Raw genomic sequence first — 23,787 nt, 5'->3', positions numbered from 1 at the left:
CTTGAACGACCTTGTAGATTGACATTTTCGTCGTTCAAGGTGAATGTTTAAATAATGCCGTGCATGATTTTTAAAACATTTGTTTTATCTAAGATCCTTTCATATTCTACACACATTAGGTTGACGGGATGTGCGGTGACTACAACGGAAACAAGGATGACGACAATAAAATGCCGGACGGAAGTGTCGCGCGGAATTCCCTGGAATTCGGAAACAGCTGGGTCTCTCCGGATGACGTCAGGTAAGGATCCGGAAATATCTCACGTCACACTAAACAAAAAGATACCTATAGAATTCCTAGAATTTTTGCAAAACCAGCATCATATGGTACTCCATTAGGCTAGCCCCTGAGGCGTTGCAAAATACTCACCATCTTTCAATGGTTTAAGTCCTTAGCTTTCCACACCATATGGTGTATAGTATGGCGCCCATTTTTATTTCCTTAGCAATCGGACAACAGAGTTGCGCATAGCACTGCACCATGGGCTAGTCTACTGGTAACGCTTTCTGCTCAACTCCCATACTCTTTCCCACAAGTGATTAGTGCTCAGCAGTGAAGCGGTATGGACTAATATTACCTTCGTGAAAACGTAGGTATTGTTTCCGGTCTGTGTGTTTGTTTGTTTGTCTTGGTGTGTTTCCATTGTTATTTGAATATTGTATTAATGACAGGATGTGTGGCGTGAGATGGTGTGACTGGTAGGATGGGAAAGTTGGCTTGGACCGGATCCAATCAAAGTTGGTCCCGCTGAATTGGAAGATTGACCTCTTAAAGTAGTATTTTCTGTAAACAATGTTTTTCTGTCTCCTAGCTGCCCAGCCATCACCCCTGAGGAGACCTTTGACCTGACCCAGACTGACCCGGCTCTAGTCCAGCAGTACGAAGACGTGCAGTTCTGTGGACAGCTGACCGACCTGTCTGGCGCCTTCCGGGTGGGTTTCTAGTCTTGCAGGTTGCTCACGAAGAATATATGATATATAAATCATCTGTCAGTAAGTCTGTTAGCAGATCAGGGAAGCAGTTTATTGATAATTGCATACATAGTAAATGTTATGAATCAAGTATCAAAAAGAAAACAACAGCTTCCTGTAATATTTTGACTTGATTTCATCCATTATTTGTTCTTACTAAATCTTCTACAATATGCTATAACCCTAACGACTAGAAGTTACAAATGGGGATTTATTTAAAGTGGACTCTATTCCTAGCGTCTGGTCTTTATATTTCTCAAACAACAAAATCATTCTATGATATGGAATACAAAAAGAAACGTATATACATGGAAGGAGGATCTAGCAGCTGACAAAATGTTTTACGATTTTTAGGACTGCATCAAGGTGGTTAACCCAGAGGAATATTTCGGCGCATGCGTGTACGACCTCGCTGCGCACAGTGGAGACCAGACGAACCTCTGTCAGAACCTGCAGGCCTACGCTGACGCATGCGCAGCTGCCGGACTTGAGCCACCAAACTGGCGAAGAGACAAACTCTGTCGTGAGTATGAAGCACTAATGGACTTGCTCACAAACTTCATCGATATTATTACCTCCGTGCGCGTGTAACGGGAGGTATAGCTTTTGGTGTCTATGTTTTTGTGTACACCTATTTTCGCATGCTGGGCACGTCTCAGACACGTCTCAGAAAGGAAGTTAGGTCTAATGTCCCAGAAAGGTCCCAGAATAGGTTATCAAAAATTATCTTACTTCCTGTCTCCCATATACTGCTACATGCATGTCTGTTGTCTTATGGGGGCTAGTGCAAAATACATAGACAACATTATGGAGAAATTCGTAGTAATGAATAAAACAGGAAATTCGCAAAAAGATTTATCAATGTTTCACGGAAGTTTTCGATATCTTGTTATGCTTGCCTTTGATTTTTATCCATTGGAGGGGGCGTTAAACCTATTGGGGCTTCATCTTGAAAACGATAAACATTCCACAGCTGTTCTTCAATACTGAGCTAGCTAACCTCAAATCCAACAAGCCTACGGATAGGTTAAATACGTGACTGACGAAGCTCTATTCTAATGACATTCAGCAGAGAATGGTGAATGTCATCTCTTCTTGGAGAGAACATTCTGATCAAATCTGTCCATTTCCCAGCGCTGACGTGTCCGCCGAACAGCGAGTACTCGCCCTGCATGTCTCCGTGTCCACGCACATGCGCAGAGCCGATGGCTCCCGAGACCTGCAGGGGCGCATGCGTAGAAGGTTGTAAGTGCGAGCTCGGCTACCTGTTAAGTGGTGACCGCTGTGTGCCCATGAGTGAATGCGGCTGTGTCCGGGAAGGCAGTTACTACAAGGTATCTTCTTTATCTATTTGCCAATTTTCTATATGACGCCGAAAGAAACGAATTATATAAAACAGCTTCCGTTAATTCCCCTAGCTTTCACCATTTGACTAACTTACAAAAATCACTCTTACTACTAAAATCAACCAACCCACTTACGATACAAAACGTGGGTCACTTCATTTTCCACTGCCTTCAAAAGAGAAGTCAAACCCAACCATAGTCAACTTTAGTTAACATAGAACTTTCACTGTGGACTAGATAACTATATCGATTCCCATGTATTTCCATTTGCTTGTTTGTCTGCAATTAGCCTTCGGGCATGAACTTGCAATAAAGTTACTATTATCTTTTTGTCATGGTAGAGATTGCAATCTGCTGAATGAAAAGCTCTACCTTTGATATCATATAAGATAATTGGTTGATATTTGGGCCAAAATGTGCTTAAAAGACAGAACTGTTTAAAGTCATGTCACTGTAGGTCAATGGCTGTCTCTGAAATTGTGAAGTACAAGTGGAAGACCAACCTAACACATTCCTATCATCCCGATTGTGATGTCTTCCGAAAGAGACTCTGATTCAGATATCTACCGGCATAATTGGCTATTCCGCCAGACTGTAATATCTACCCGGATACATTATAATTGTCCTTTTTAAACACTTTTTTCGAAACTTGTGTTGACATGGTATCTGGAAAATGATGATAAACGGTAAATTCGAGAACAATTTAGTTCTGTATCTGTATGAAAACTTTGAGGTTTCTATACACGATCATGTCCGGGATTGGACATTGTTCTAGTGTCAATACAAGTTTGATGCCATATTTCATTGAATCTAAATAGTATTGATATTAACTGTGACTCATGATAATTTCAGCTGGATGAAAAGTTCGTGTTGGGAGACGAGGAGTGTACATGTTTGGTAGGGGATGAAGTGATGTGTGCGAAGATCGCATGTCCGGAGGGTCAGACATGGAGTCTGAAGAATGGACACTGGTCTTGTCAGCCAGGTGGGCTTTCGTGTTATCATTTTATTTCATTTCAATATATTCTATCCGTGAAATTTGTGTTTAACATAACAAAAGTAGTTTTCACATTCCCCATGTGGTTATGTCGAATTGCGTCTGGTTCGTAAATCAACAACTGAAGATTCTTTGCACACATCTAAATGTTTTCACCTGCCGACGATGAGAAATCTACCCCAGTCATGAACTGTGACAAGAGGGGGCCGGGGGGATACAATCGCAGTTACGTTTGGGACAGCATCCTCCCTACTATAACAGCAACGCCCAGCTGCAGTGTGAAGCAGGAACATTTAGCATTGCCCTGATAAAGGTCAATCGAAATGTCAATTAATCTTGAAGCGTTGTCAGGTGAAAGACATTTTTTGTGTGCAATAAATTTTCATCCATATAAATAAGTTTGCTTGATGTTTTTATTCTCAATTTTGTTAGATGTCACCCCCGTGATGGAGGACAGTCCTGTGGCCGCCCAAGAGGCCCAGTGTGACTTTGCCTGTCCACGCAGCGGTATGTATCCACTCGTAGAATCCAGACTGTTACAAGGGCCTAATCAACACAGGCCCGCTCTTCGGCGTCAAGGCCAACATTGCCCGAGGAAGTTTTGGTTCAGTTCCCTCGAGGAAGGCCCGTAAAAATGTTATCTGATTCAGGCAGACAGAAGTCATCGGGGTGTACATGTGTTTAATTAGATAGGCGGGGATAGAAGCTTACAGTGCCGAAGAAACCCAACCTGCAGACCTTGGAACAGGCTTCTCTTTTTAATATTACAAAAAACTATCGATCATTTGTTATAGCTATTTATTAAGATGCCATCAGATGATCAAAGAATTCACATCAATCAAATCCGTATCATGTAGTATTACCAAGATTGTAAATGTTAAATTTCAGGTTGATAAGAATGGTAAAGCATTTTCAATAGTTTCTTTTGAATCATTGACTTCAGAGGGCACGTGTAAGGCTTGGGGTGATCCTCACTACACCACCTTCGACAACTTGAGGTTCAACTTCATGGGTGCCTGCACCTATACACTTGCACAGTACACGCAGGTAAGGCCGAAAATAAGGGTTATTTTAGAAGATTAAGACTATTTCATATCTCTTTTAACATTTTCAAGTAATTCGTGAATAATTTCGTCAGGTTTGTGAATGATCAAATAACAAATTTCTTTATTTTCACAACCAAGGATTAACATACAGCCTGCGTTTCGATGGCCGTCTGTCACCTTCATCAGTGCAATATTTTGCGCTGCAGCTAGGTGTCACTGCTAACAACGCGGCCATTATATTGTTGCTTATAATTAGCAATGTCTATGTATGAAATAACGCTGTACGTTAGGTACCGCATTGTTATCAGCGACACCTAGCTGCAGTATAGTGTATTGTGAACCTGTCATCAATGCGCTGAAGAAGATGACATTCATCGAAACGTCGACTGTATGCTATACTTTCAAGTAATAATTTTGACGACTTCCTGGCAACATTGTCTCTAGATCTCCATGCGAATCATTACGAAATATCAATAACATGATGCTAAAAAGTAATGCACACTTTGTTTCAGGGCCCGTCGGCGTTCCACGTGGCGGCTAAGAACGAGCACCGCGGCAACAACAACAGAGTGACGTTCGTGGAGAAAGTCTATGTCGATGTTTACGGTCATCGCATCACACTGGAGAAGGGGCACAAAATCTATGTAAGTGTCACTGTTTGCATATATGATATAGAGCGTTTTTGTTTCTTTGTGATATCTTAAGAAAACAGATAAATCGTACATGTAAATAAAGCAAGATAATTATGCTAGTCTTAATTGACGTGAGCAAAACGTTTATTGTTTAAGAGAGTTTGTTTCCGTAATCTTGCTTCGTACCTACATGTCTATGTGCTCAGACCAGGCTCTGGCCTGTTGTATACACCCCCTTGTTTGTATCGAATTTCTGATGTCCTTTTACAAAATTGTGCATTACAGATTTGGAAAAAAAGAAAAACAAACTTGCTCATAAAGTAATTTCCAAAGCACAAAATGTCACACATGTTGACGTTGTCTTGCTACATGAAACAGAATTTTACAAAGCCATCTAGATCTAAACATGATGTAGGATTCTTTCACCTAGTATTGTATGCAAATATATGTAGTCTAAATCTAGCTAGCTCTAATTCAAAATCTGACATCTGTATGATTGTATATCTTGTGGGAGTACATCCCACTACTTTGGACTATTTTGTGCCTTACTGCGGAGTGATATTTTCAGGTTGACGGTGTGAGGAGACATGCCCCTGTGTGTCTGCCGGAGGGCGTCACCATCAAGAAGAGTGGCAGGTAGGGTCTGGCAACAGTTGCACGTTAGGTTTACGGCGTTTGCACGATACGTTTACGACATTTGCACGATAGGTATACGACAATAGCCTGGGAGCCATCCAAGTTGTCTGACGGGGCTCCCATTTCCTCTCACCAAAATGCGGTCTCATCAATAGACTATCATAAAAGCATGCCATGTTTACTACATATTAGAAATTATGTCATGTCAATACTATAGATGGACAGTTCTGCAGACGAACTTCTGTTTGGAGGTCAAGTATGACGGAGACAAGAAGGTCGACGTGGGTCTCCGCAACGCCATGGTAAGTGCTATGCCCGCTCCCATTCTCTACCACTGTCACTTTACCCTTAGCCTTGTAAGTATAACGTTACGTTCGTTGTAAGACTTAAGGTTTACAAGCTGTGGATGTGTCATAAAAAGAGTTAAACAACAAAATGACGAGATATGTACGGTATCCGTAGGTGGGTCTTTCACGGTTTAGCCACGAAAAAAAAATTATACTGTACCACAGATGTGAAGTGCAATTCTGTCTCTGCGCTGCGTTAAGACTGAAGTTACTAAGGACAGATGATGACGAATGTGTCGTGTAAAATTGAGCTAACAGTCTTATAGAATGTGATATATACAGTTGCATTGGATATAGAGCATTACCTTTTATAATGATCAAAAATGTTTGTGTCGGGAAAATATCTAGACCATTTGATTACAATGATACAAGACGTACAGCAAAGGATTACTAGCAACACTGCAAATGTTTGACATAATATTGATCGTAATCTGATTCTGAACTTGAACTTAAAGATGAGCCAGGTGAGCGGCTTGTGTGGCGACTTTAACGGTGAGAGAGACAACGACAGGATCAAGAAGGACGGCAGCCTGACCGCCAACACTCGGGAGTTCGCCGAGAGCTGGGTCACAGAAGACGACCCTTAGTAAGTAATCATCTTTTTCTTTAATACATGTAATTGGGGAAGTACAATGCTAAGCTTTCTTCCAACACTTAGATATTCACGGATCAAATTTTCAAAGGCCACTGTCGCCTTCTTCAAGATCAATAATGACCAATCAGTTCCGAATGTAAACTCGCGAGAGTTACAGACACGTGACTTTATTGACACGTGTCTTTACGGATACGTGACGTCAGCAATTGGTCAAACGTGCCAGGAAGTTTATAACGCCCACTGTCTCGGTTTTGTGAGTGCTCTGATGAGCTTCCATGATAACATGTAACTGGTGGTTTGAACTGGAGTTAGATAATTTTACACGTGATAATTTTCAACTTCTATTTTCGGTCACTATATCATATCTCGTTGTATGAAACTGTTTTGTAAAAAAAGTATAAGATATTCATAAAGTGCTAATATGCGTCTTGGCATAATAGCTTCCTTGATTATAGATTTATGCAGTTTAGTGTTTTATATCTATGGGTTTATCTCAGTAACAAGTGATGTCGTTGTCTTGATCATTCACCCATACTTACGTACATCGTTGTTATTATTCTTTCTTTATTAAGAATTGCAAAAAACAATACACAGTTAAACGTCATTATGCAATCTTTTTTTCATAAATAATATGGCATTGCCATTTGTTTTCTGATAGCTGCCTTCCAGACGAAGTTGCAGCAGAGTTTGACCTGGCCCAAGCTGACCAGGCCCTGCTGCAGGAAGTGGAGAGCGTGACCAACTGCGGCAGACTGACCGACACGGCCGGCAGCTTCGGGCGGTGCGCGCGAACTGTTGAGCCGACTGGGTTCTTCGACTCGTGCGTGTACGACATGGCCGCGTTCGACGGCGAGAGGGACATGCTGTGTCAGAACCTGCAGGCCTACGCCGACGCATGCGCGGAGAACGGCATCATGGTGGCCACCTGGAGGAACGAGTCGTTCTGTCGTAAGACTGCTACATATTTTGTATAACAAACAAAAAAACAAACAAACATACATACAAACAAGCAAATAAACAACAACTAACTTGCAAATTTTGCCTCGTGAATCTCCCTCCAATTTCACAATTTATGCAGCGCTTTAGGGCTTGATACAGTTACAATAATTTTCTTCTGTACGTCTTGTTCACGGAGTGACCTAGTCTCTCGAGAACACGGGGCTTGATACGTAGTCAATCTCGCCGTACGACAACCTTACGACGCAAAATTAGTACGATGCGTTCATGGGACAGTCGCGAATACGTCGTACAAAAAATCCTAAGACAAACAAAAATTGTACAACGAATATGACCGGACCTTAACAGTATAACCTAAAGTAAGGATCAACAATACATGATATTATCAATATTATCATTATTATTACCATTAAGGATCAAACTTAAGTTAATGTTAACATTTCTGTCCTGTTCCCGCCATGCCAGCGTTGTTGTGCCCGGTGAACAGCCACTACACACCTTGCTCCTCCGCCTGCCCCGCCACGTGCTCCAACATGGACGCCCCTCGCCTCTGTCCGCACGCATGCGTGGAAGGCTGCGAGTGCGACGAAGGATTCGTGTTGAGCGGAGAGGACTGCGTTCCCATGGAGCAATGCGGCTGTACCATATATGGAAACTACTACCAGGTGCGTTTTATCTCAGTGTTACGGTTTCAAATAGACAAACCAACTTTACACAGAATATAGGCAAACCAAAAATCTCTTTTTCCAATGCGTCTGACTCACACTTAAGCTTGAAAAGCTAAAGACAAGTTTGCCCTCATTAAAGATGTTCCTATAAATTTTTTTCCATAAAACTGTTACTACAAGGATCTCCCCGACGGACCTTCGCTAAGTACATATAAGTTACCTAAACTTTAACAAATTGAGATATTAAAGTCTCAAGAAGAGGTTACCTTTACATTTGTGCTACTCATTTCGTCCAAAATGCACAAATGAATACGAAGTTGTACAATTTGAGCTTTGTTCCAACACAAAGAAAACACCATAAATTTTCAGTCGATCCCACCGACTATATCAGATGTCTGATTCACTGCACTGCCTTTCCTTTCTATTGAAACAATTTTTTTAAATCTATGGATCCTACCAACACAGAAGAGCTTTCATTCGACAATTGAACCTGCTGTGACACTGATGATACTTCTTTTTGACTCGCCCTCGTAGCTTGGGGAAGAATGGGGAGAGGAGGGTAACCGGCGGTGTATCTGTGGGGAGAATAACGAGATCCAGTGCGCCGTGGTGGAGTGTGCTCCCGGGTCAGCCTGGTACGTCAAGGACGGCAGACTGGGATGTCATGCACGTAGGTCCAAATAATCTTATTTACTATCTTCTCCCATCATCTTATGGTAACATCTTCAATGATCTCACAAACAACGCGTATTGGCAAATGATGATTAACTTAGAGGCACATTGAATGTTACAAAGCGGAAGAAATGACAACAAATATTGCAGTATCGCAGTGTCTTGCTTCTGGGGTTCCTGGTACAAATGGTTGACTGGTATTCAGCAGTGTACAGCTCACGTCCGGTCCCCGTCACAACCTTGTCGGGATGGGGGTCGATACCAACTTCCAATCAACTTTGACCCGTTGGAAAACAGACAAACACGTCTGGATGTTGGGCAAATTGTGAAGTGTGTGTGTCTTCTTGAGCCCATGGAAAGAGTATAGCAACGCCGCTGATTACTTAAGTCTACAGATAATTTCAAGCCATCAAAAGACCTATAAGATCATAGGATTAATGTTGTCATTGACCTTGAGTGTTGTTCTGCTGAATCGCAGTGTTACCGGAGCCCATGACGAAGTGTCCTGATGGCTGGCTGACCCATGCTGGCTCCTGCTATAAGTACGTGGTGGAATCGTCCACCTGGCACGACGCACAGCAAGACTGTCTGCAGAGGGGAGGCGATCTCGCCAGCATCAACTCACAGGAGGAATGGGTAAGACATGTCTCTTCATACTTGACTTCGTTTACAGAGTCTTTGCTATTTGAATACATTGTCAGGAAGTCAATGGGAACATGGTGTCATTGGAAAGGCCATACTTGCTGGAGTGGTACGAAGTAGAGTTCAGAGGTGGTAGATGTAGTCGTTAATCAGACATGACGGACAGCCCAGGCCATGAGGTCAATGGAGGTGGCTACTAATTTACAGGGAGGTATGTTGTTTTCTGTTGGTTTGTTTGACGGAGCTAGTACCTCTTAACGACCAGTACGTTATTCAAAATGACCCCAAGGTTTAATTTTTTGAATGATCTTCAACGTTAACTTTCTCCATGATGTCTCGATGGTCTGATACAATCGTTCAACTATCTTCTATGGTTCTTGTGTAAGGATCATTTACAAATGGAACTGTTAATTTCGGTTCTTCAGAAACCACAAGGATAGGAACGAAAATGCACTCGTATTCTTTCTTGATTATATTAGAATTATGAAATTGTGACATGTGGAATGACGATTTTCTGTGTTCTCAGACTTGGGTCCTTGCCCAGAAGCCTGCTGGATTGTACTGGATCGGTTTCCATGACAACGGCAAGGAGGGATCTTGGGAATGGAGCGACGGCAGCCCCGTGATGGTGACGTGAGTGAAATCCATTCAATATTTTCACCACCTGATGGTATTCTTGCCTCAATATACATTGTAGCCCTGATTACATCTTCTGTTTTACCAGGATTAGCAAAAAATGAAATCGATCACAAGTTCTTATAACCATTTGGTTCGCCCCTGAGGTGTCGCAAAAAAATTAAGTTCTGGCACTGTTCACTATTTCGTCCAGATATTGGGGAGCAGGAGAACCCAACAACCACGGGGACGAAGATTGTACAGAGATCATCGGGGACACGTGGAATGATCAGCAGTGCACGGACACTATCAACTACATCTGTGAGATCACTGTTGGTGGGTAGAAAACACTTTTACACCGTGGCCTACCAACGTAACCTTCATTCAAAAAGGGACAGGGGCCGATACCGACTTCCAATCAACTTTGACCCGTTGAAAAGCGGACGTCTGGATGCCAGGCAAATAAATGACTGACCATAAATAATAGATGATTATATTGATTTAAGTTATTCAGATAGACGTTGGGCTTATCTTAATGTGATATTTTGTCAAAAAACTTTTTTTTAAATATAAAAACATAGATTTCATAGATTTCTGTAATGAATATGTCATTTCTTCCTCAAAATCAGGTGCAGCACTTGATGCACGCAAGTGCCCGGATGGTTATCACGAGTTCAACGGACAGTGCTACATGTTCTCCGCCAACAAGATGGCGTACCATGATGCCGAGAAGAACTGTCTGGATCAGGGGGCCACTCTGGCTGTCATCCAGGATCAGGTTAGCATCAAAGTTCATCCATGTTTTTAACACTATGGAGGAAGATGTAACTTTTTTCCAATACAACAAGGGTAGACTGAACAAATTTTCGACCAGACCTCTGGTCCTCTTCAAGATAACTGAGAACCACATTGCTCTGAATTGCTCGTAACCGTCTCCACCATGGCTCATCAACTTTCATTGTACGGGACGGGCGCCGATACCGACTTTCCATTACCTTTGACCTGTTGTTTCACGTCAGGATCTAGAGGGACACGAGTTGTGAGCAATCGAATCCTCAAGTATATTTTTGATCCTGAAGAAAAGCTGAGGATTGGTGGAAGATTCGGTGAGTCCTCTCCTCTCGTCAAAATATGGTATTCACCAATCGTTGCGCTGTTGCCTCGTTTCAGTTTACCCATAACTACTTGGTATCCCACATCCGGGACACCGTGGATGAATCCCATTGGTTCGGCCTGAATGATCTACAGGCGGAGGGAACGTGGGTGTGGCCTGATGGAGCTGCTTTGGGAGACTTCAACGTGTGGCACTCGGTAAGAACATCATAGAAACAACTTGAAGACAGAAATTATTTTGACACCATTCACAATAGAAACTGGAGGTATCTCAGCATATATATATAGAGAAAAAGGTGAAAACATTCACTTTAACGTTCTAATAGCTATTTTGTCCCATTTGGTGGCGGTCTAGCCATTTCTGCAAGCTAAAAAGGCAGCCAAGCTTACTGCAGCGACGCACCGTTCTTTCGCAAGGATGTCGGACGCTTCGAATTCGGTCTTTACCAACTCGGTCCATATGGCTAATCAGACCAAGTGGGCCCAACAATACCCTGACTCTGGCTGAGTTGATTATCTGTGTGGGGACAAGTAGACCAATGTGTTCGGCCTAGTTGGCTGGTCCGAGTTGGTAAAGGGTTGAGTCGTCCTGATTCCCTTTTAATACTACCCATTGAAGTTCTGTAGTACAAACACCGTTCTAGCATAAGTCTCTGGTCACATTTCCTAAAAGGTGTAGAAGCTAATCTGTTATCTTAACCTTTGCTATTGAACGTTTTAAATGTATATCATGTTTTGTTGCTCAGAGAGAGCCGAACAGTGCAGGTGACGAGGACTGTGCTGAACTCAGGAAGGTGTACGGTTATGACTGGAACGACTTGAGCTGTACAGCACAGCAGCACTACATCTGCCAACTCAACGGTCAGTTGTTTTATTTTCAAATTATATAAGAGACGTATTCTAAATTCTTAGTCTGCACAATACATGCAACCCTTACACGTATTGCTTTGCAATTATCAATTAAGCTCTCCAGTCAAACAGGCAAGATATCAGCACTGAATATGTATCGCAACACTACATTGTCAATGAAATTGTGTATACTGACCATGGGAATCAAACGAAAATTAAATACACACAGAGAAACATTGACAATCCAAAAACAATTCTTCACTCCCCTCATGATGGGTGAATTGATATATACTATCATCCAGCTTCAAATAGAGGATTTGGAAGTATGATTAATATGTTATCATAAAATGTTTTAAAGCATTAAACGCAATGCGTACTATTTGAAATGATTTAGAATATACGTATTTTCCACAGCTCCCACAGACATTGTGCACGTGCCGAGTGCCGATGACGCGGCACTGATGACTGACCCACTGGAGGTGGCCATGCACGACCTCTGTATGGACGAGCCACTCTGTCCTACTGAAGGTATGAACACTGCAGTATCAACATACATTTATGTATACCCATTGTAACAAACTGTACACAATTCAGGAGGGCACTAGCCATTCCCGGCGAATGTAAGTTTGTCGTTCCTATAGATAGATAAATAATGTTTGAGCACATAAGTACATGAAATATTTCGTGGTCTGAAGTTTGTTAACGAGTCTCTTCCGAGTTTACAAGAAAAATGTACTTCTTTGGCAAACGTAAAATGTCGTCAACCGATCTAAAAGACCTGATGATGATTTTTTTATGATTTCATTGGTAAGTAACTTTTTAAAGAATCTTTTTGAAAAATACCAAAAGAGGAACCAACAAACCAGATCATAATGAAAATTTGCCTTGATTTACCCGGGTAATAACAGTTGACCAGACAGACAGCTCCATAAAAATTATGAATAGAAACTGTCTATTCTGTACCTGATACGAGGACTGTCTGACTTAATCTAAGCGAACTCAACTGGGTCTGAGCACAAACGAATTCGTCTGAGCCTGTTCAGAGAAAGTTTCCACAGACGTACTAAACTTCTCAAACGTTCCTCCACAGGAGTGGGAGAGTGCCGAGCGTGGGGTGACCCCCACTACATCTCGTTCGACGGGAGAAGGACGGACTTCATGGGCATTTGTACCTACGTGCTGGCGGAGAGCACCGCGGGAACGCACTTCCGCGTGTCGGCCAAGAATGAGCACCGCCACAACAACAGGGTGTCCTTCGTCAGCAGGGTGGACGTGGAGGTGTACGGGCACAAGGTTTCTCTGGAGAAGGGCAAGAAGGTCAAGGTAGGTCAAGGTGTATAAGATGAATAAACCTCATATTGTCAGTGCACGTGCGATACATGCTTCTTTTTTTTATATATGAAGTCAAAATGGAACCACTAGACCGTTGAAGAGCTATTCTGTTGTGTTGGATTATATCACATACTAATAAGTAAACATTTCTGTGGGCGGTTTGATACGTTTTTCTTTATGTTTGTGCTGTTTCGTTTTGTCTTTGCTTTTATGATTTTGTTCTTATGATACTTTCAATTCTTTTAATACAATACTCAAGTTGACTAAAACCTCAAGTAAAATTCGTTTTATATCGACTTGAGAAAGTGTCTTTTTGGAAGGCCTGGAATACCCTCTGATGCTGCTTTCCACGAATCTTTTTCTCTAACATTTTTCAAACCTTGACCGTCACTAGGTTGACGGTATCCAGCGCACCCTCCCCGTGTGCCTGGGACGAGCTGTGGTCAAGCTGAGCGGCAACAACGTGGTTCTCTACACGGACTTCTGCCTCAAGGTCATCTACAACGGCAACGCCCTGGTGGACGTCAAGGTAAAGTACAGACATACACATCCAAATCATATGATAACTCGTCAAGTCACAACAGGGCAGAGGAACATTTTGTACCAAGCTCACTCACTCTGTGCTGCAGTAGATACTCTCCTTGTGATTTATTTAGTGTCTCTGCCAAAGCATCCAAAGACCAATACCAAAAAAAGTTTACAAATGTTTACAAAAGTTTACAAATGTTTACAAAAGTTTACAAAAGTTTGCAAAAGTTTACAAAGTTTACAAAAGTTTACAAAAGTTTACACAAGTTTACAAAAGTTTACAAAAGTTTACAAAGTTTACAAAAGTTTACAAAAGTTTACACAAGTTTACAAAGTTTACAAAAGTTAAAAGTTTACAAATGTTTACAAAAGTTTACAAAAGTTTACAAAAGTTTACAAAGTTTACAAAAGTTTACAAAAGTTTACACAAATTTACAAAAGTTTACAAAAGTTTACAAATGTTTACAAAAGTTTACAAAAGTTTACAAAGTTTACAAAGTTTACAAAAGTTTGCAAAAGTTTACAAAAGTTTACAAAGTTTACAAAAGTTTACAAAAGTTTACAAAAGTTTACAAAGTTAACAAAAGTTTACAAAAGTTTACAAAAGTTTACAAAGTTTACAAATATTTACAAAAGTTTACAAAGTTTACAAAAGAGTTTACAAAAGATTACAAAAGTTTTCAAAAGTTTACAAATGTTTACAAAAGTTTACAAAGTTTACAAAAGTTTACAAAAGTTTACAAAAGTTTACAAAAGTTTACAAAGTTTACAAAAGTTTACAAAAGTTAACAAATGTTTACGAAAGTTAACAAAAGTTTACAAATGTTTACAAAAGTTTATAAAAATATGTTTGCGGTTATCGCGACAGACAGACAGACAGACAGACAGACAGACAAACAGACACACTCAAAACTATATCTCCATTTTTCATGAAGTTAATTAAAATGTCATAATAATTTTTGTTTAAGCTGTCCAAATCTAAGTCCATACAAGTACATGCATTTGGAAGATCGATGTATGTAAACTCTGTTCTGCCAATTCACTGTACAAGTGGCTTTTAATGATGTAGGGTTTACTAATATACGAGCAAATACCACATTATTGTGATTATACATGTAATGTCTGCTTCTTTTGATCCTTGCAGATCCCGTCGATATTCAGTGGCCAAACTCGGGGCGTCTGCGGCAACTTTAACGGCCAGCAAGATGACGACAGAGTCTCGCCCCTCGGGATGGCCACAACAGGAGTGGTGGAGTTTGGGGAGAGCTGGAGGACCACTGATGATCCTAGGTGAGTCAATCACAATTATAATGATCATTGACATACAGCATTGTGAAGAGCATGTAATACTGTAAATGCAGAAATGTTCGCGTTGGTTTTATGTTTGCGGTTATCGCGGCGACATTTCCCGCGAATTTAAAACCAACGCAAACATTTTGGACCAATACTATAGGAGTATGTGACTATAGAACTGCCGCGAACTTAAAACCACCGGGAACACTACATTTTCCCTTTAGCGTGAAATAAAAACTACGCGAACTGAAATGCATTTACAGTATATCGAGGTAAGGTAAAAGAAAAAGGTCCCATCGTGTTTTTTTTACGCCAAAGGTAGTGTCTTAATGATTTTGGCATTGGAAGGCAGTGTCCATCATTCTCCTTCCATCACGTGCACTTTATGTACCTCCAACACTGAATATAACTACCCACTAAGTAAGGAAAGTCATGTATAGTGACTCTCACAAGGACACGAAGGCTAGACAGGAATCAAACCGATAACCTCGTGATACTCAAAGCTAAAATGTACTAACCATAGAACACAATTTGTCACGCACAAAAGCAGAACGTAAATGGGAAGATTTGATACACTTAATTACGTATGTATGTATATAAAAGCTGTATATTCTGTAGATAGTTTGAAATAAAGTGCATGGACAAAACCATAGAAGGGAAAAAAGCTTATGATCTTCCTCCCTAGACTATTGTCAGAAGGCTACTACTATGTATGAGCTAGAAATTTAAAAACAGGTCGAAATGTTGAATTTCCATCACAGTGTCCTTATAGTGAAAACATTACAAGGGACGTCATATGGGTACAGAGAATCATGATGATGCGGTAACTAAGAAAATGTTTCTCCTACATGTAGCTGCCCATTGGCCCCTGAGCTGCCGGAAGACCCGATGAGTGATAACCAGGCGCTGGTGCAGGAGGTGGAGAGTGTGACCAACTGTGGACAGCTCAGGGACGGCAGGGGCATCTTCGGCGCCTGCTTCTCTGTCGTGGACCCAGCCAACTACTTTGATGCATGCCGGTCAGTCCCATTACAAAAAAACTGAGGTCTTATCAACTCATTTTTATATTTTACCTCAAGAATATAATCCTTTAAACATTCACTGGGGGTTAGAAGGGTTAGGAAGAATCTGTTCTTAAGATAACCAAATGAGAGAAAGGTAACATACCAAAAATATCGTCAATCCATCAACCCATTATCGAGTTATTTTCTTTCAAAGTCTAAAACAAAATCGGCGGAAGAGCAACTACTGATCTTAACGGTAGAAGTCTTTAACATACAGACTATTACTACAACTTAAGCCGAGCATTAAAGTAATCAGAAACACCTTGTCTGTTCTATTTTCCCTGTAGATACGACATGCTGATGTTTGACGGCAGCCAGGCCCTGATGTGTGAGAACCTGGAGGCCTATGCTGAGGCATGCGCACAAGCTGGCATCCCTATCGCAGGATGGAGAACTGAGCATACGTGTCGTAAGATCTTTTCTCAATAGTTAGAACTAGGAATTGACATTTTCGCATTATGCAAAATAGACCCTTAGCAAAAAGATCATCTGTTAAATTTTCACCTGCCATCAACTACATATTTTTTTTTTAAATTTCAAATGTATGAAAGTCCCGTTGTTGAAAGCACTAAAATAATGTTATAGAATTTTCTCATGTGCAGGTAAAGTTACGTAACCATTTCCCTACTACCCAACCCCGTAACCAATACAAATCCGGTGCCAAAAGGCTATTTCAGCAGGCACCAGTTTGAATCTATTGCATTGATTTAGAGGTATTTGTTCAATGAAGAAAAAAAGCTGATCACTTGACACACCAAAATCTAGAGAATGGTCTGTAGCAAAGTCGTGGGAAGGTTCTGAATGTCTGACCGTTCTGTGCCCTCTTTTCCAGCACTGATGTGCCCACCTAACAGCCACCACAGCGCCTGTACCTCGGCCTGCCCCGCCATGTGCACGGACTTGAACGCGCCTGCGCGGTGTAACAGTCCGTGTCTGGAGGGGTGTGAGTGTGACGAGGGTTACGTCATGAGCGGTGACGCTTGCGTTCCCAAGGACCAGTGCGGCTGTGTCCATAACGGAAACTATTATGCAGTAAGTAATAAGGCCTTAAGGAAAAGAAATGTTGCGTTTCTGGTTACTCGACCGACTCTTAGACTAGTAAAATATAGTTGCAAAGCGCGAAAAATTAGATACTTAACAACACAATCAAACAATTTGATAATAAGAAATGTAGTAAGTCCATGCGTACAGGAAAACAGAAGAGGGAAACTTATAACTAAAAGCGTCTGGTTGTAATAACGCAGTTTTCTGTGTTGAGCATAATTTCAGAGTTGACATAAGAAGAGAAAAGAGAACTACCACGTAACATTGAAATATGTTTGGTGTTGTCCAAGAATTCCAGAAAGTTTGTCGGAGAGAGCATGAAAATATTTGTATTTTTTAAAATGTTTTTCTTTTGCAATAATTTTGAATGTTTTGCCAGAGGTGGGTTTGGGGGCTTTGGGATTGGTCTATAGGGGGGAGGGGGATTTTTTAAGATGACCATGAATCTGAAAATGTAATGTTATTTCTGACGTTTAGCTCGCTGAAGAATGGGGAGAAGGAGACAATAGGATGTGCAAGTGTCACACCGGGAATGAGGTTCAGTGTGTCGAGGTGGCCTGTGCACAGGACGAGCACTGGGCTATTGTGGACGGTGAACTGGCCTGCTACAACCGTATGTTGCTCTTGTACATGTTACTGTATTGAGTTGACTACCATTTTCCGCAGTAACAGTTGTATCACGTTCAGAAAGACTTATCTATTGATTGATTGATTGAGATTTACCACATTTGTGGAAAGATTGACATACCAGATGACTATCAATTTTAAGAGTCACAACAGGATGGACCCCTTCCCGTTTTGACAAGTGTGGTAAGCTCTTTCTCGTCATAACCTACTGGAGGAGTGGCTCTCTTAAAACACGGGATCTCCAGCTTCACGACTCCTTTTTGAGATGGATGTGGGACAACTACAATGTATTTTCCCCACTTCCAGTTGAGCCCCTGTGTAAGAGCAGGTTTACCGGGACCACTAAGCAGTACCGCTGGGATGTGGGGCGGCTGAGCACCAACACCTTCACGTTCGAGGTCAAGGCCAGGGGTGACGCTCATCTGTCTCTCTCACCAGCCAACAGGGTCAGTACTTATAGCAGGATAATTCATCCGAGTTGGTAAAATACAGTTTGAAGTAAATTGTTCCCAACTAGGAAATGGACTCATCGGAATTATTGGTTCTCCCAGCCTTCCTCAGCTTTCTGAGCCAATAACTCTGGGAACGTGTGTTCTATTCACAATATACCCTAATACAGAAACAGTGAGGAAACTTGCTGCCTTATGTGCCACTAGGCACTACAAGGGCCTGAATGAACAACGTCTATGTGACTTGCTAATGAAAAATGCCTTACTCTCCTGACCTAGGACATGGACGATGTTTACGAGATTGTCCTCGGTAGCCATGGCAACTCGAGGAACTCCATCCGGAGGAAGGCTGACGGCGAGGACCTGGTGGTTCTGGACGAGTGGGGCGTGGTCTCCGCGCGAAGTTTCCGCAAGTTCTGGGTCTCCATCGAGAATGGAAGGATCGCTATTGGTACGTCTTAATGTCCTCTAAAGACAGGGTACCATAAGTATGGTTGTTAGCACCTTCGCGTCCGTGTTGTTTATGGTCTGTCCATCTGTTTGTCTGCACATTATCTCTTTCTGCAGTTATTAAAAGAATGATATATATAGGCACATCTCACAGAAAGAATGGGGTAAATGGTTAAAGTGACAGTAATTAAAGGTCAAAGTTGGTAAAATTTCAAGATTCAGTGACAATATCCCTATATTCATTCTCCTTTACAGAAAATAGCATAGCCATGTACTGTATGTTTGAAAGCCCAAACTATTACTGTCATGTTTAAAGACATAAAATCATCTGCCAGCAAATAGACAAATGTCAGTTTGCAGACAGTCGTAGGGAGTGTCAACATGTACATGTGAGTTGAATAGATCTCAGTTTTCTGTGGTTTCAAAGTATTGTTTTGTTCAAAACCTTGAACTGATGTTTGCCAACGTCTGATTCTATTCAATATGAATCATGCAAAGAAGATAACCCAAACCTTAGATTTTTCATATCTTTTGCAAGATACCTAAATTTATAGTAAAGAATAAATAAAATCACTGATGCGAAAGACTTTAAACTACAATTCACATTTTGTCAGGGACCTACATGGGCCCCGCCTTCATGGAATGGACGGACCCTAACCCGCTGTCGGCCAGGTATGTCGGGTACACAACTGCGGAGGGCAACACTGGAGAGTGGCGCTTCTGTGACATGGGTACGTCTCAATATCACTGCTTATTCTTTGATTGGTTGTTTAAGCGATCTAATTACGACAATATCCGGTAGAACAAACTGTAACCTAATAAAAAAAACAGAATAACTGATAAATATATATGTAGCTCTGACAGAGAATATTTGGATAGATCTCAACATATAGACCACGTGCACCTAGCCAATCAATATCACTACTTATTCTTTGATTGGTTGAATTATCGATCTAATTACGACAATATCCAGTAAAACAACTTGTCACCTAAAGGAGTTATCAAAAGACAGAATAATTTATGATTATGGATGTAGCTCTGACAGAAAACATGTGGATAGATCTCTACATAAGGATCAGGTTGCACCTAGCAATTATGACTCATTTTTGTCAATTTCTCACGTTCGAAAAAAAGGAGCCCGCCGGCTAGTTTAAGGGATGTATTTTTGCACTTTCGGTCGTGACCCCTACGTGGTCCCTTGAGCTCTCAAAGTTAAAATCAATCTGGGACCCCGTAACGAATAGACACCGTACACTAATTGTTAGAACACCGAGAGGTACCCTCGGTATCCGACAGTCCACCGGGACACATTTGTGATTTCCGGGCCCGGACGATGCTCCAACCTACGGACCACCGGTGCAAATGTGACCGTAGCATAACAGGAACCATCATCGTCATAACATTGCCCTATCTGTTTACCTACAGACAACAGTGCCTTCCAGGCTGGAGACGAGGTCGTGCACGTGGTCGACCCGATCGAGCCTAACGGGGAGATCTTCCTCCCCCTGCCTGACGGAGTCCAGAGTGACGCCCCCCTCCTCACCCCTAACGACATCCTGAGTGAGTCCATGAACACCGTGTCCCTGGACCAGGCCACCTGCCACTCTGTGGGCGACCCTCACTACAGGACATTCGACGGAAAGTAAGTGTTTTACGCCCAATTTATTTTGTTTGCGGCTTCGAATGGCCTAGTGGCTAGGCTAGCAGACACAAGATCGAGAGGTTATGGGTTCGATTCCTGGCATTTCCAGCTAGATATTGTGTACTTAGCAAAAAGGTACTTTGCACGACTTTCTTCGCTCCACGTGCACCCAGGTGTAGAAGTAGGTACTGGAGTTTGGTTTGGGAGGTAAAAGGTGGCGGAAGGAGAGGTTTGGGCTCCACCTTTCAATACCATGCCATAGACACAGTAGATAACAGCCCACTACCCCTACGGCATAAAAAAAGGCTATGAGACTACCTTTGAAACATAATTTTCATCCTTTCTACATTTCTCAGTCCCATTTGGATACCAATTCCCTTTTGTCTACTGGGTTAGGCAGCAGGAAGAAGGTTAAGGGGCAAATGCCAAGTTGAATTTCTGTTGTCTTGGCAGGTACTACAGCTTCAGTGGGAACTGTTCCTACACCCTGGTGCAGAGTCTGAAGTTGGGAGAAGATTTCAGTGTGGCGACAGACAACAAGATGGGATGTGCGATCCTCGGTACGCCATATTCTCAAAGATGAAAAGAATTGACTTTTGATTCTATATTGAACATTTTGAATATTGAGCCATGGCATTGTTTCCAAACACACTAGCCATAGAGGCTCTACAACTGTTACAGTGTTGGTTTGATGCTTGTTACAATCATAGACCGATTCTGACCATCACACATAGCTGTTCAACCAATGATAGCTTGGTGAATATCTGTTAGATCAATAAGATTGCTGCTGCATGCCCATCAAATATTTGCATTTTCAGGACTTCCTAGGATTAAAACCATCTCCCAGTTACCATCAAATTGCAACAGGGAGCTCAACTGTGTGGCTGCTACCAGTTGAGCTATAGGGAGCTTTCAAAATAGAGGCAGATGTGAAGTATTCATATTTTGGAAGGAAATTCTTATGATTATTGTGTTTCCTTTTTAGGTGACATGGAAGAGGCCTGCACCAGGAGTGTTACCGTGCGCGTGAACGGGAACGAGCTGCGTCTGGGCCGAAACTACGTCGTGACTCTGAACGGTGCAGCCATCACCCTGCCACACACCGGCAACGGCTTCTACATGGAGAAGATCACCAACTCACAATTCCAGAGGGTTAGTCGCAACTTCTAATGTTTTGTTTGAGTGTGAACCACGTAACATATAAAAACTGCCCACACCTCAGACGTAGACGTGTACAAGGAGGTACCAAGAACATCACAAAATAAACATTTTAGTATCAAGGACAGGATTAAAAACACCTTTCAATGCCAAGGGGAAGACCACATAGATCTTTAAGTACCAAGGACAGGGCCAGAAAGACCTTTTAGTACCAAGCACAGGACTAGATTAACCTTTAGTACCAAGGTCAGGACCAGATAGTCTGTTAGTACCAAGGACAGGACCAGATATACCTTTTAGTACCAAGGACAGGACCAGATATGCCTTATAGTACCAAGAACAGTAGACAAACCTTTTAGTACCAAGGACAGGACCAGATATGCCTTATAGTACCAAGAACAGGACAAGATAAACCTTTAATACGAAGGGGAGGACCAGATAAACCTTAAAGTATCAACGACAGGACCAGATAGACCTTTTGGTACCAAGGTCAGGACCAGATAGTCTGTTAGTACCAAGGACAGGATCAGATACACCTTTTAGTACCAAGGACAGGACTAGATAAACCTTTAGTACCAAGAACAGGACTAGATAAACATTCAGTACCAAGCACAGGACCAGATAAACCTTTAGTACCAATGTCAGGACCAGATAGTCTGTTAGTACCAAGGACAGGATCAGATAGACCTTTCAGAACCAAGGACATGACCAGGAATTGCATGAATTTGGTATGTGGGTAGTAATTGAGGTTATTGGGCCCCCTAGCAGTATTTTAGGCTGACACCCCCTTCCTGAGAGTAGTGTGGTATAGTCCATAGACAGCTGGTCTTCCCGGTGAGGTCAATGACCTTAATTTGGAAAACCCTTGTGGCTTGGGACCTGTAGAGCATCAACTCTTCTAGCCTATACTAAGGCCAGGGCTACGGCATTATGAAATTCACAAAAGCTCTAAATGTTTCACTTAGGTTTAAGATCTTCAATTTCTTGTTTAATTTCTTATCTCAGAACCCAGACATCACAGGAGTTGCCTCCCTTTCCCTTCTTATTTTCTATCCCCTTGTCTTTAACAGATCTTCCTGGACAATGGTTTCACTGTCCTGTGGGACTCCCTGACCCGTGTGTACGTCTCCGCACCCGAGTCTTACATGGCCAGGACCGCAGGACTGTGTGGCACCTACACACTCAACCAAGAGGTAAACATTACTGTTCTAGCAATTCCCAAAAATGCCTTTTCTTCTTTTCCTTGTTTCTTAAAAGAAAAGTACCAAGAGAACTTTCTGTGTTGAAGAAAAGCTTTTGTCCATGAGTTAAACAAAATTTTCTTAGAAGTTTTTTTCTTACACATGACGAGAAAAATAATCTTGCTTGACAAGAAATTTAGACTTGAATTTCGAAAAAAAATGCTACCTCCATGTTGCTACAAGCAAATCTAAACATAAATTTGATTCCCACTTTATTGTACTTTTGTTTCTTGCATATTCTAGGATGACTTCCAGGATCCGAATGGCCGTCTCCGCGGTTCTGTGGCATCCTTTGTACCTCATTGGAAGACCGACCCCAACTGCGTGGACTAGCGTCCTGACCCTGAACACGACCAAGCAAAACTTGACACATATGGAACTCCCATTGCTTTAGCTTATGCTTTGATGCTTAGCTCTGATACAATTAAGTTTGCACCTTTCTGCATGCATTCTCAATTCTTCTAACCAATCGATCATACCATTGCTGTTGCCAATAGCTTTTAAGATATTGAAATTTAGACACATAAGCATTTATGGCATTTATAGGAGGTACTGCAAATAAATGCACATTGTGCGTAGTAATCTACATGTATGTGCATGGTCATTCATTACAAGACACAGACAGACCTGTACCTCAATTCTGTGATTAGTTCAGAACCTTGTTGTGCATAGTGGCACGTATAGATCAGCACGCAAGTTTCTTGGCTGTGTTTGTAGTAGGGTATATTTTTATAGGGAGGGGTTGCTAGCCCTCCACATTTAACGTGTTTGATGCACCTTCTCGAACAGGGGACACCCATTTTACGTCCCTTTTGAAAGACAAGTGTAGCCCCAACTAGAATGTCCTGACCCAGGATTGAACCGGGATGTCC

At 41.8% G+C, this 23,787-nt stretch overlaps 3 protein-coding genes across 3 annotated transcripts; all 3 read left to right on the top strand.

The window, feature by feature from the left end:
- Positions 1-99: 99 nt before the first annotated feature.
- On the top strand, positions 100-2,872 carry LOC136424643 (zonadhesin-like). The gene is made up of 5 exons (XM_066413267.1): positions 100-241; positions 813-933; positions 1,327-1,495; positions 2,107-2,306; positions 2,864-2,872. Exons 1-5 carry the CDS (start codon positions 129-131, stop codon positions 2,870-2,872), a joined length of 612 nt encoding a protein of 203 aa, XP_066269364.1. The 5' UTR covers positions 100-128.
- A 289-nt stretch (positions 2,873-3,161) lies between these two features.
- LOC136424084 (zonadhesin-like) lies at positions 3,162-9,645 on the top strand. Its single transcript, XM_066412507.1, has 11 exons — positions 3,162-3,303; positions 3,748-3,822; positions 4,259-4,362; positions 4,874-5,005; positions 5,562-5,629; positions 5,847-5,931; positions 6,432-6,562; positions 7,230-7,519; positions 7,994-8,193; positions 8,731-8,866; positions 9,347-9,645. Exons 1-11 carry the CDS (start codon positions 3,231-3,233, stop codon positions 9,628-9,630), a joined length of 1,578 nt encoding a protein of 525 aa, XP_066268604.1. The 5' UTR covers positions 3,162-3,230; the 3' UTR covers positions 9,631-9,645.
- Positions 9,646-9,991: 346 nt separating this feature from the next.
- On the top strand, positions 9,992-23,501 carry LOC136424642 (zonadhesin-like). Its single transcript, XM_066413266.1, has 21 exons — positions 9,992-10,143; positions 10,340-10,461; positions 10,755-10,903; positions 11,296-11,436; positions 11,985-12,099; positions 12,502-12,615; positions 13,178-13,410; positions 13,814-13,948; positions 15,092-15,237; positions 16,095-16,259; positions 16,592-16,713; positions 17,137-17,336; positions 17,826-17,961; positions 18,282-18,421; positions 18,704-18,875; positions 19,489-19,605; positions 20,300-20,516; positions 20,970-21,076; positions 21,502-21,668; positions 22,745-22,867; positions 23,159-23,501. Exons 1-21 carry the CDS (start codon positions 10,007-10,009, stop codon positions 23,246-23,248), a joined length of 3,048 nt encoding a protein of 1,015 aa, XP_066269363.1. The 5' UTR covers positions 9,992-10,006; the 3' UTR covers positions 23,249-23,501.
- Positions 23,502-23,787: the final 286 nt, after the last annotated feature.

This window comes from Branchiostoma lanceolatum, chromosome 18 (assembly GCF_035083965.1).
Source record: "Branchiostoma lanceolatum isolate klBraLanc5 chromosome 18, klBraLanc5.hap2, whole genome shotgun sequence".
NCBI classification, from domain to species: domain Eukaryota; kingdom Metazoa; phylum Chordata; class Leptocardii; order Amphioxiformes; family Branchiostomatidae; genus Branchiostoma; species Branchiostoma lanceolatum.
Note: the sequence above shows the minus strand (reverse complement) of the source record. Positions and strands in the feature narration are given on the sequence as shown.

What these genes read in the sequence shown, in the direction of transcription:
- LOC136424643 (XM_066413267.1), top strand. Translation starts at nt 129, where the DNA reads ATGTGCGGTGACTACAACGGAAACAAGGATGACGACAATAAAATGCCG. An exon ending in ACCTGTCTGGCGCCTTCCGG is followed by an intron (nt 934 to 1,326) that starts GTGGGTTTCTAG and finishes TACGATTTTTAG; the next exon opens with GACTGCATCAAGGTGGTTAA. An exon ending in GCGAAGAGACAAACTCTGTC is followed by an intron (nt 1,496 to 2,106) that starts GTGAGTATGAAG and finishes TCCATTTCCCAG; the next exon opens with CGCTGACGTGTCCGCCGAAC.
- LOC136424084 (XM_066412507.1), top strand. Translation starts at nt 3,231, where the DNA reads ATGTGTGCGAAGATCGCATGTCCGGAGGGTCAGACATGGAGTCTGAAG. An exon ending in TGGGTCTCCGCAACGCCATG is followed by an intron (nt 5,932 to 6,431) that starts GTAAGTGCTATG and finishes TTGAACTTAAAG; the next exon opens with ATGAGCCAGGTGAGCGGCTT. An exon ending in TATATGGAAACTACTACCAG is followed by an intron (nt 8,194 to 8,730) that starts GTGCGTTTTATC and finishes TCGCCCTCGTAG; the next exon opens with CTTGGGGAAGAATGGGGAGA.
- LOC136424642 (XM_066413266.1), top strand. Translation starts at nt 10,007, where the DNA reads ATGTGGAATGACGATTTTCTGTGTTCTCAGACTTGGGTCCTTGCCCAG. An exon ending in ACGCCCTGGTGGACGTCAAG is followed by an intron (nt 13,949 to 15,091) that starts GTAAAGTACAGA and finishes TGATCCTTGCAG; the next exon opens with ATCCCGTCGATATTCAGTGG. An exon ending in GAGAACTGAGCATACGTGTC is followed by an intron (nt 16,714 to 17,136) that starts GTAAGATCTTTT and finishes CCTCTTTTCCAG; the next exon opens with CACTGATGTGCCCACCTAAC.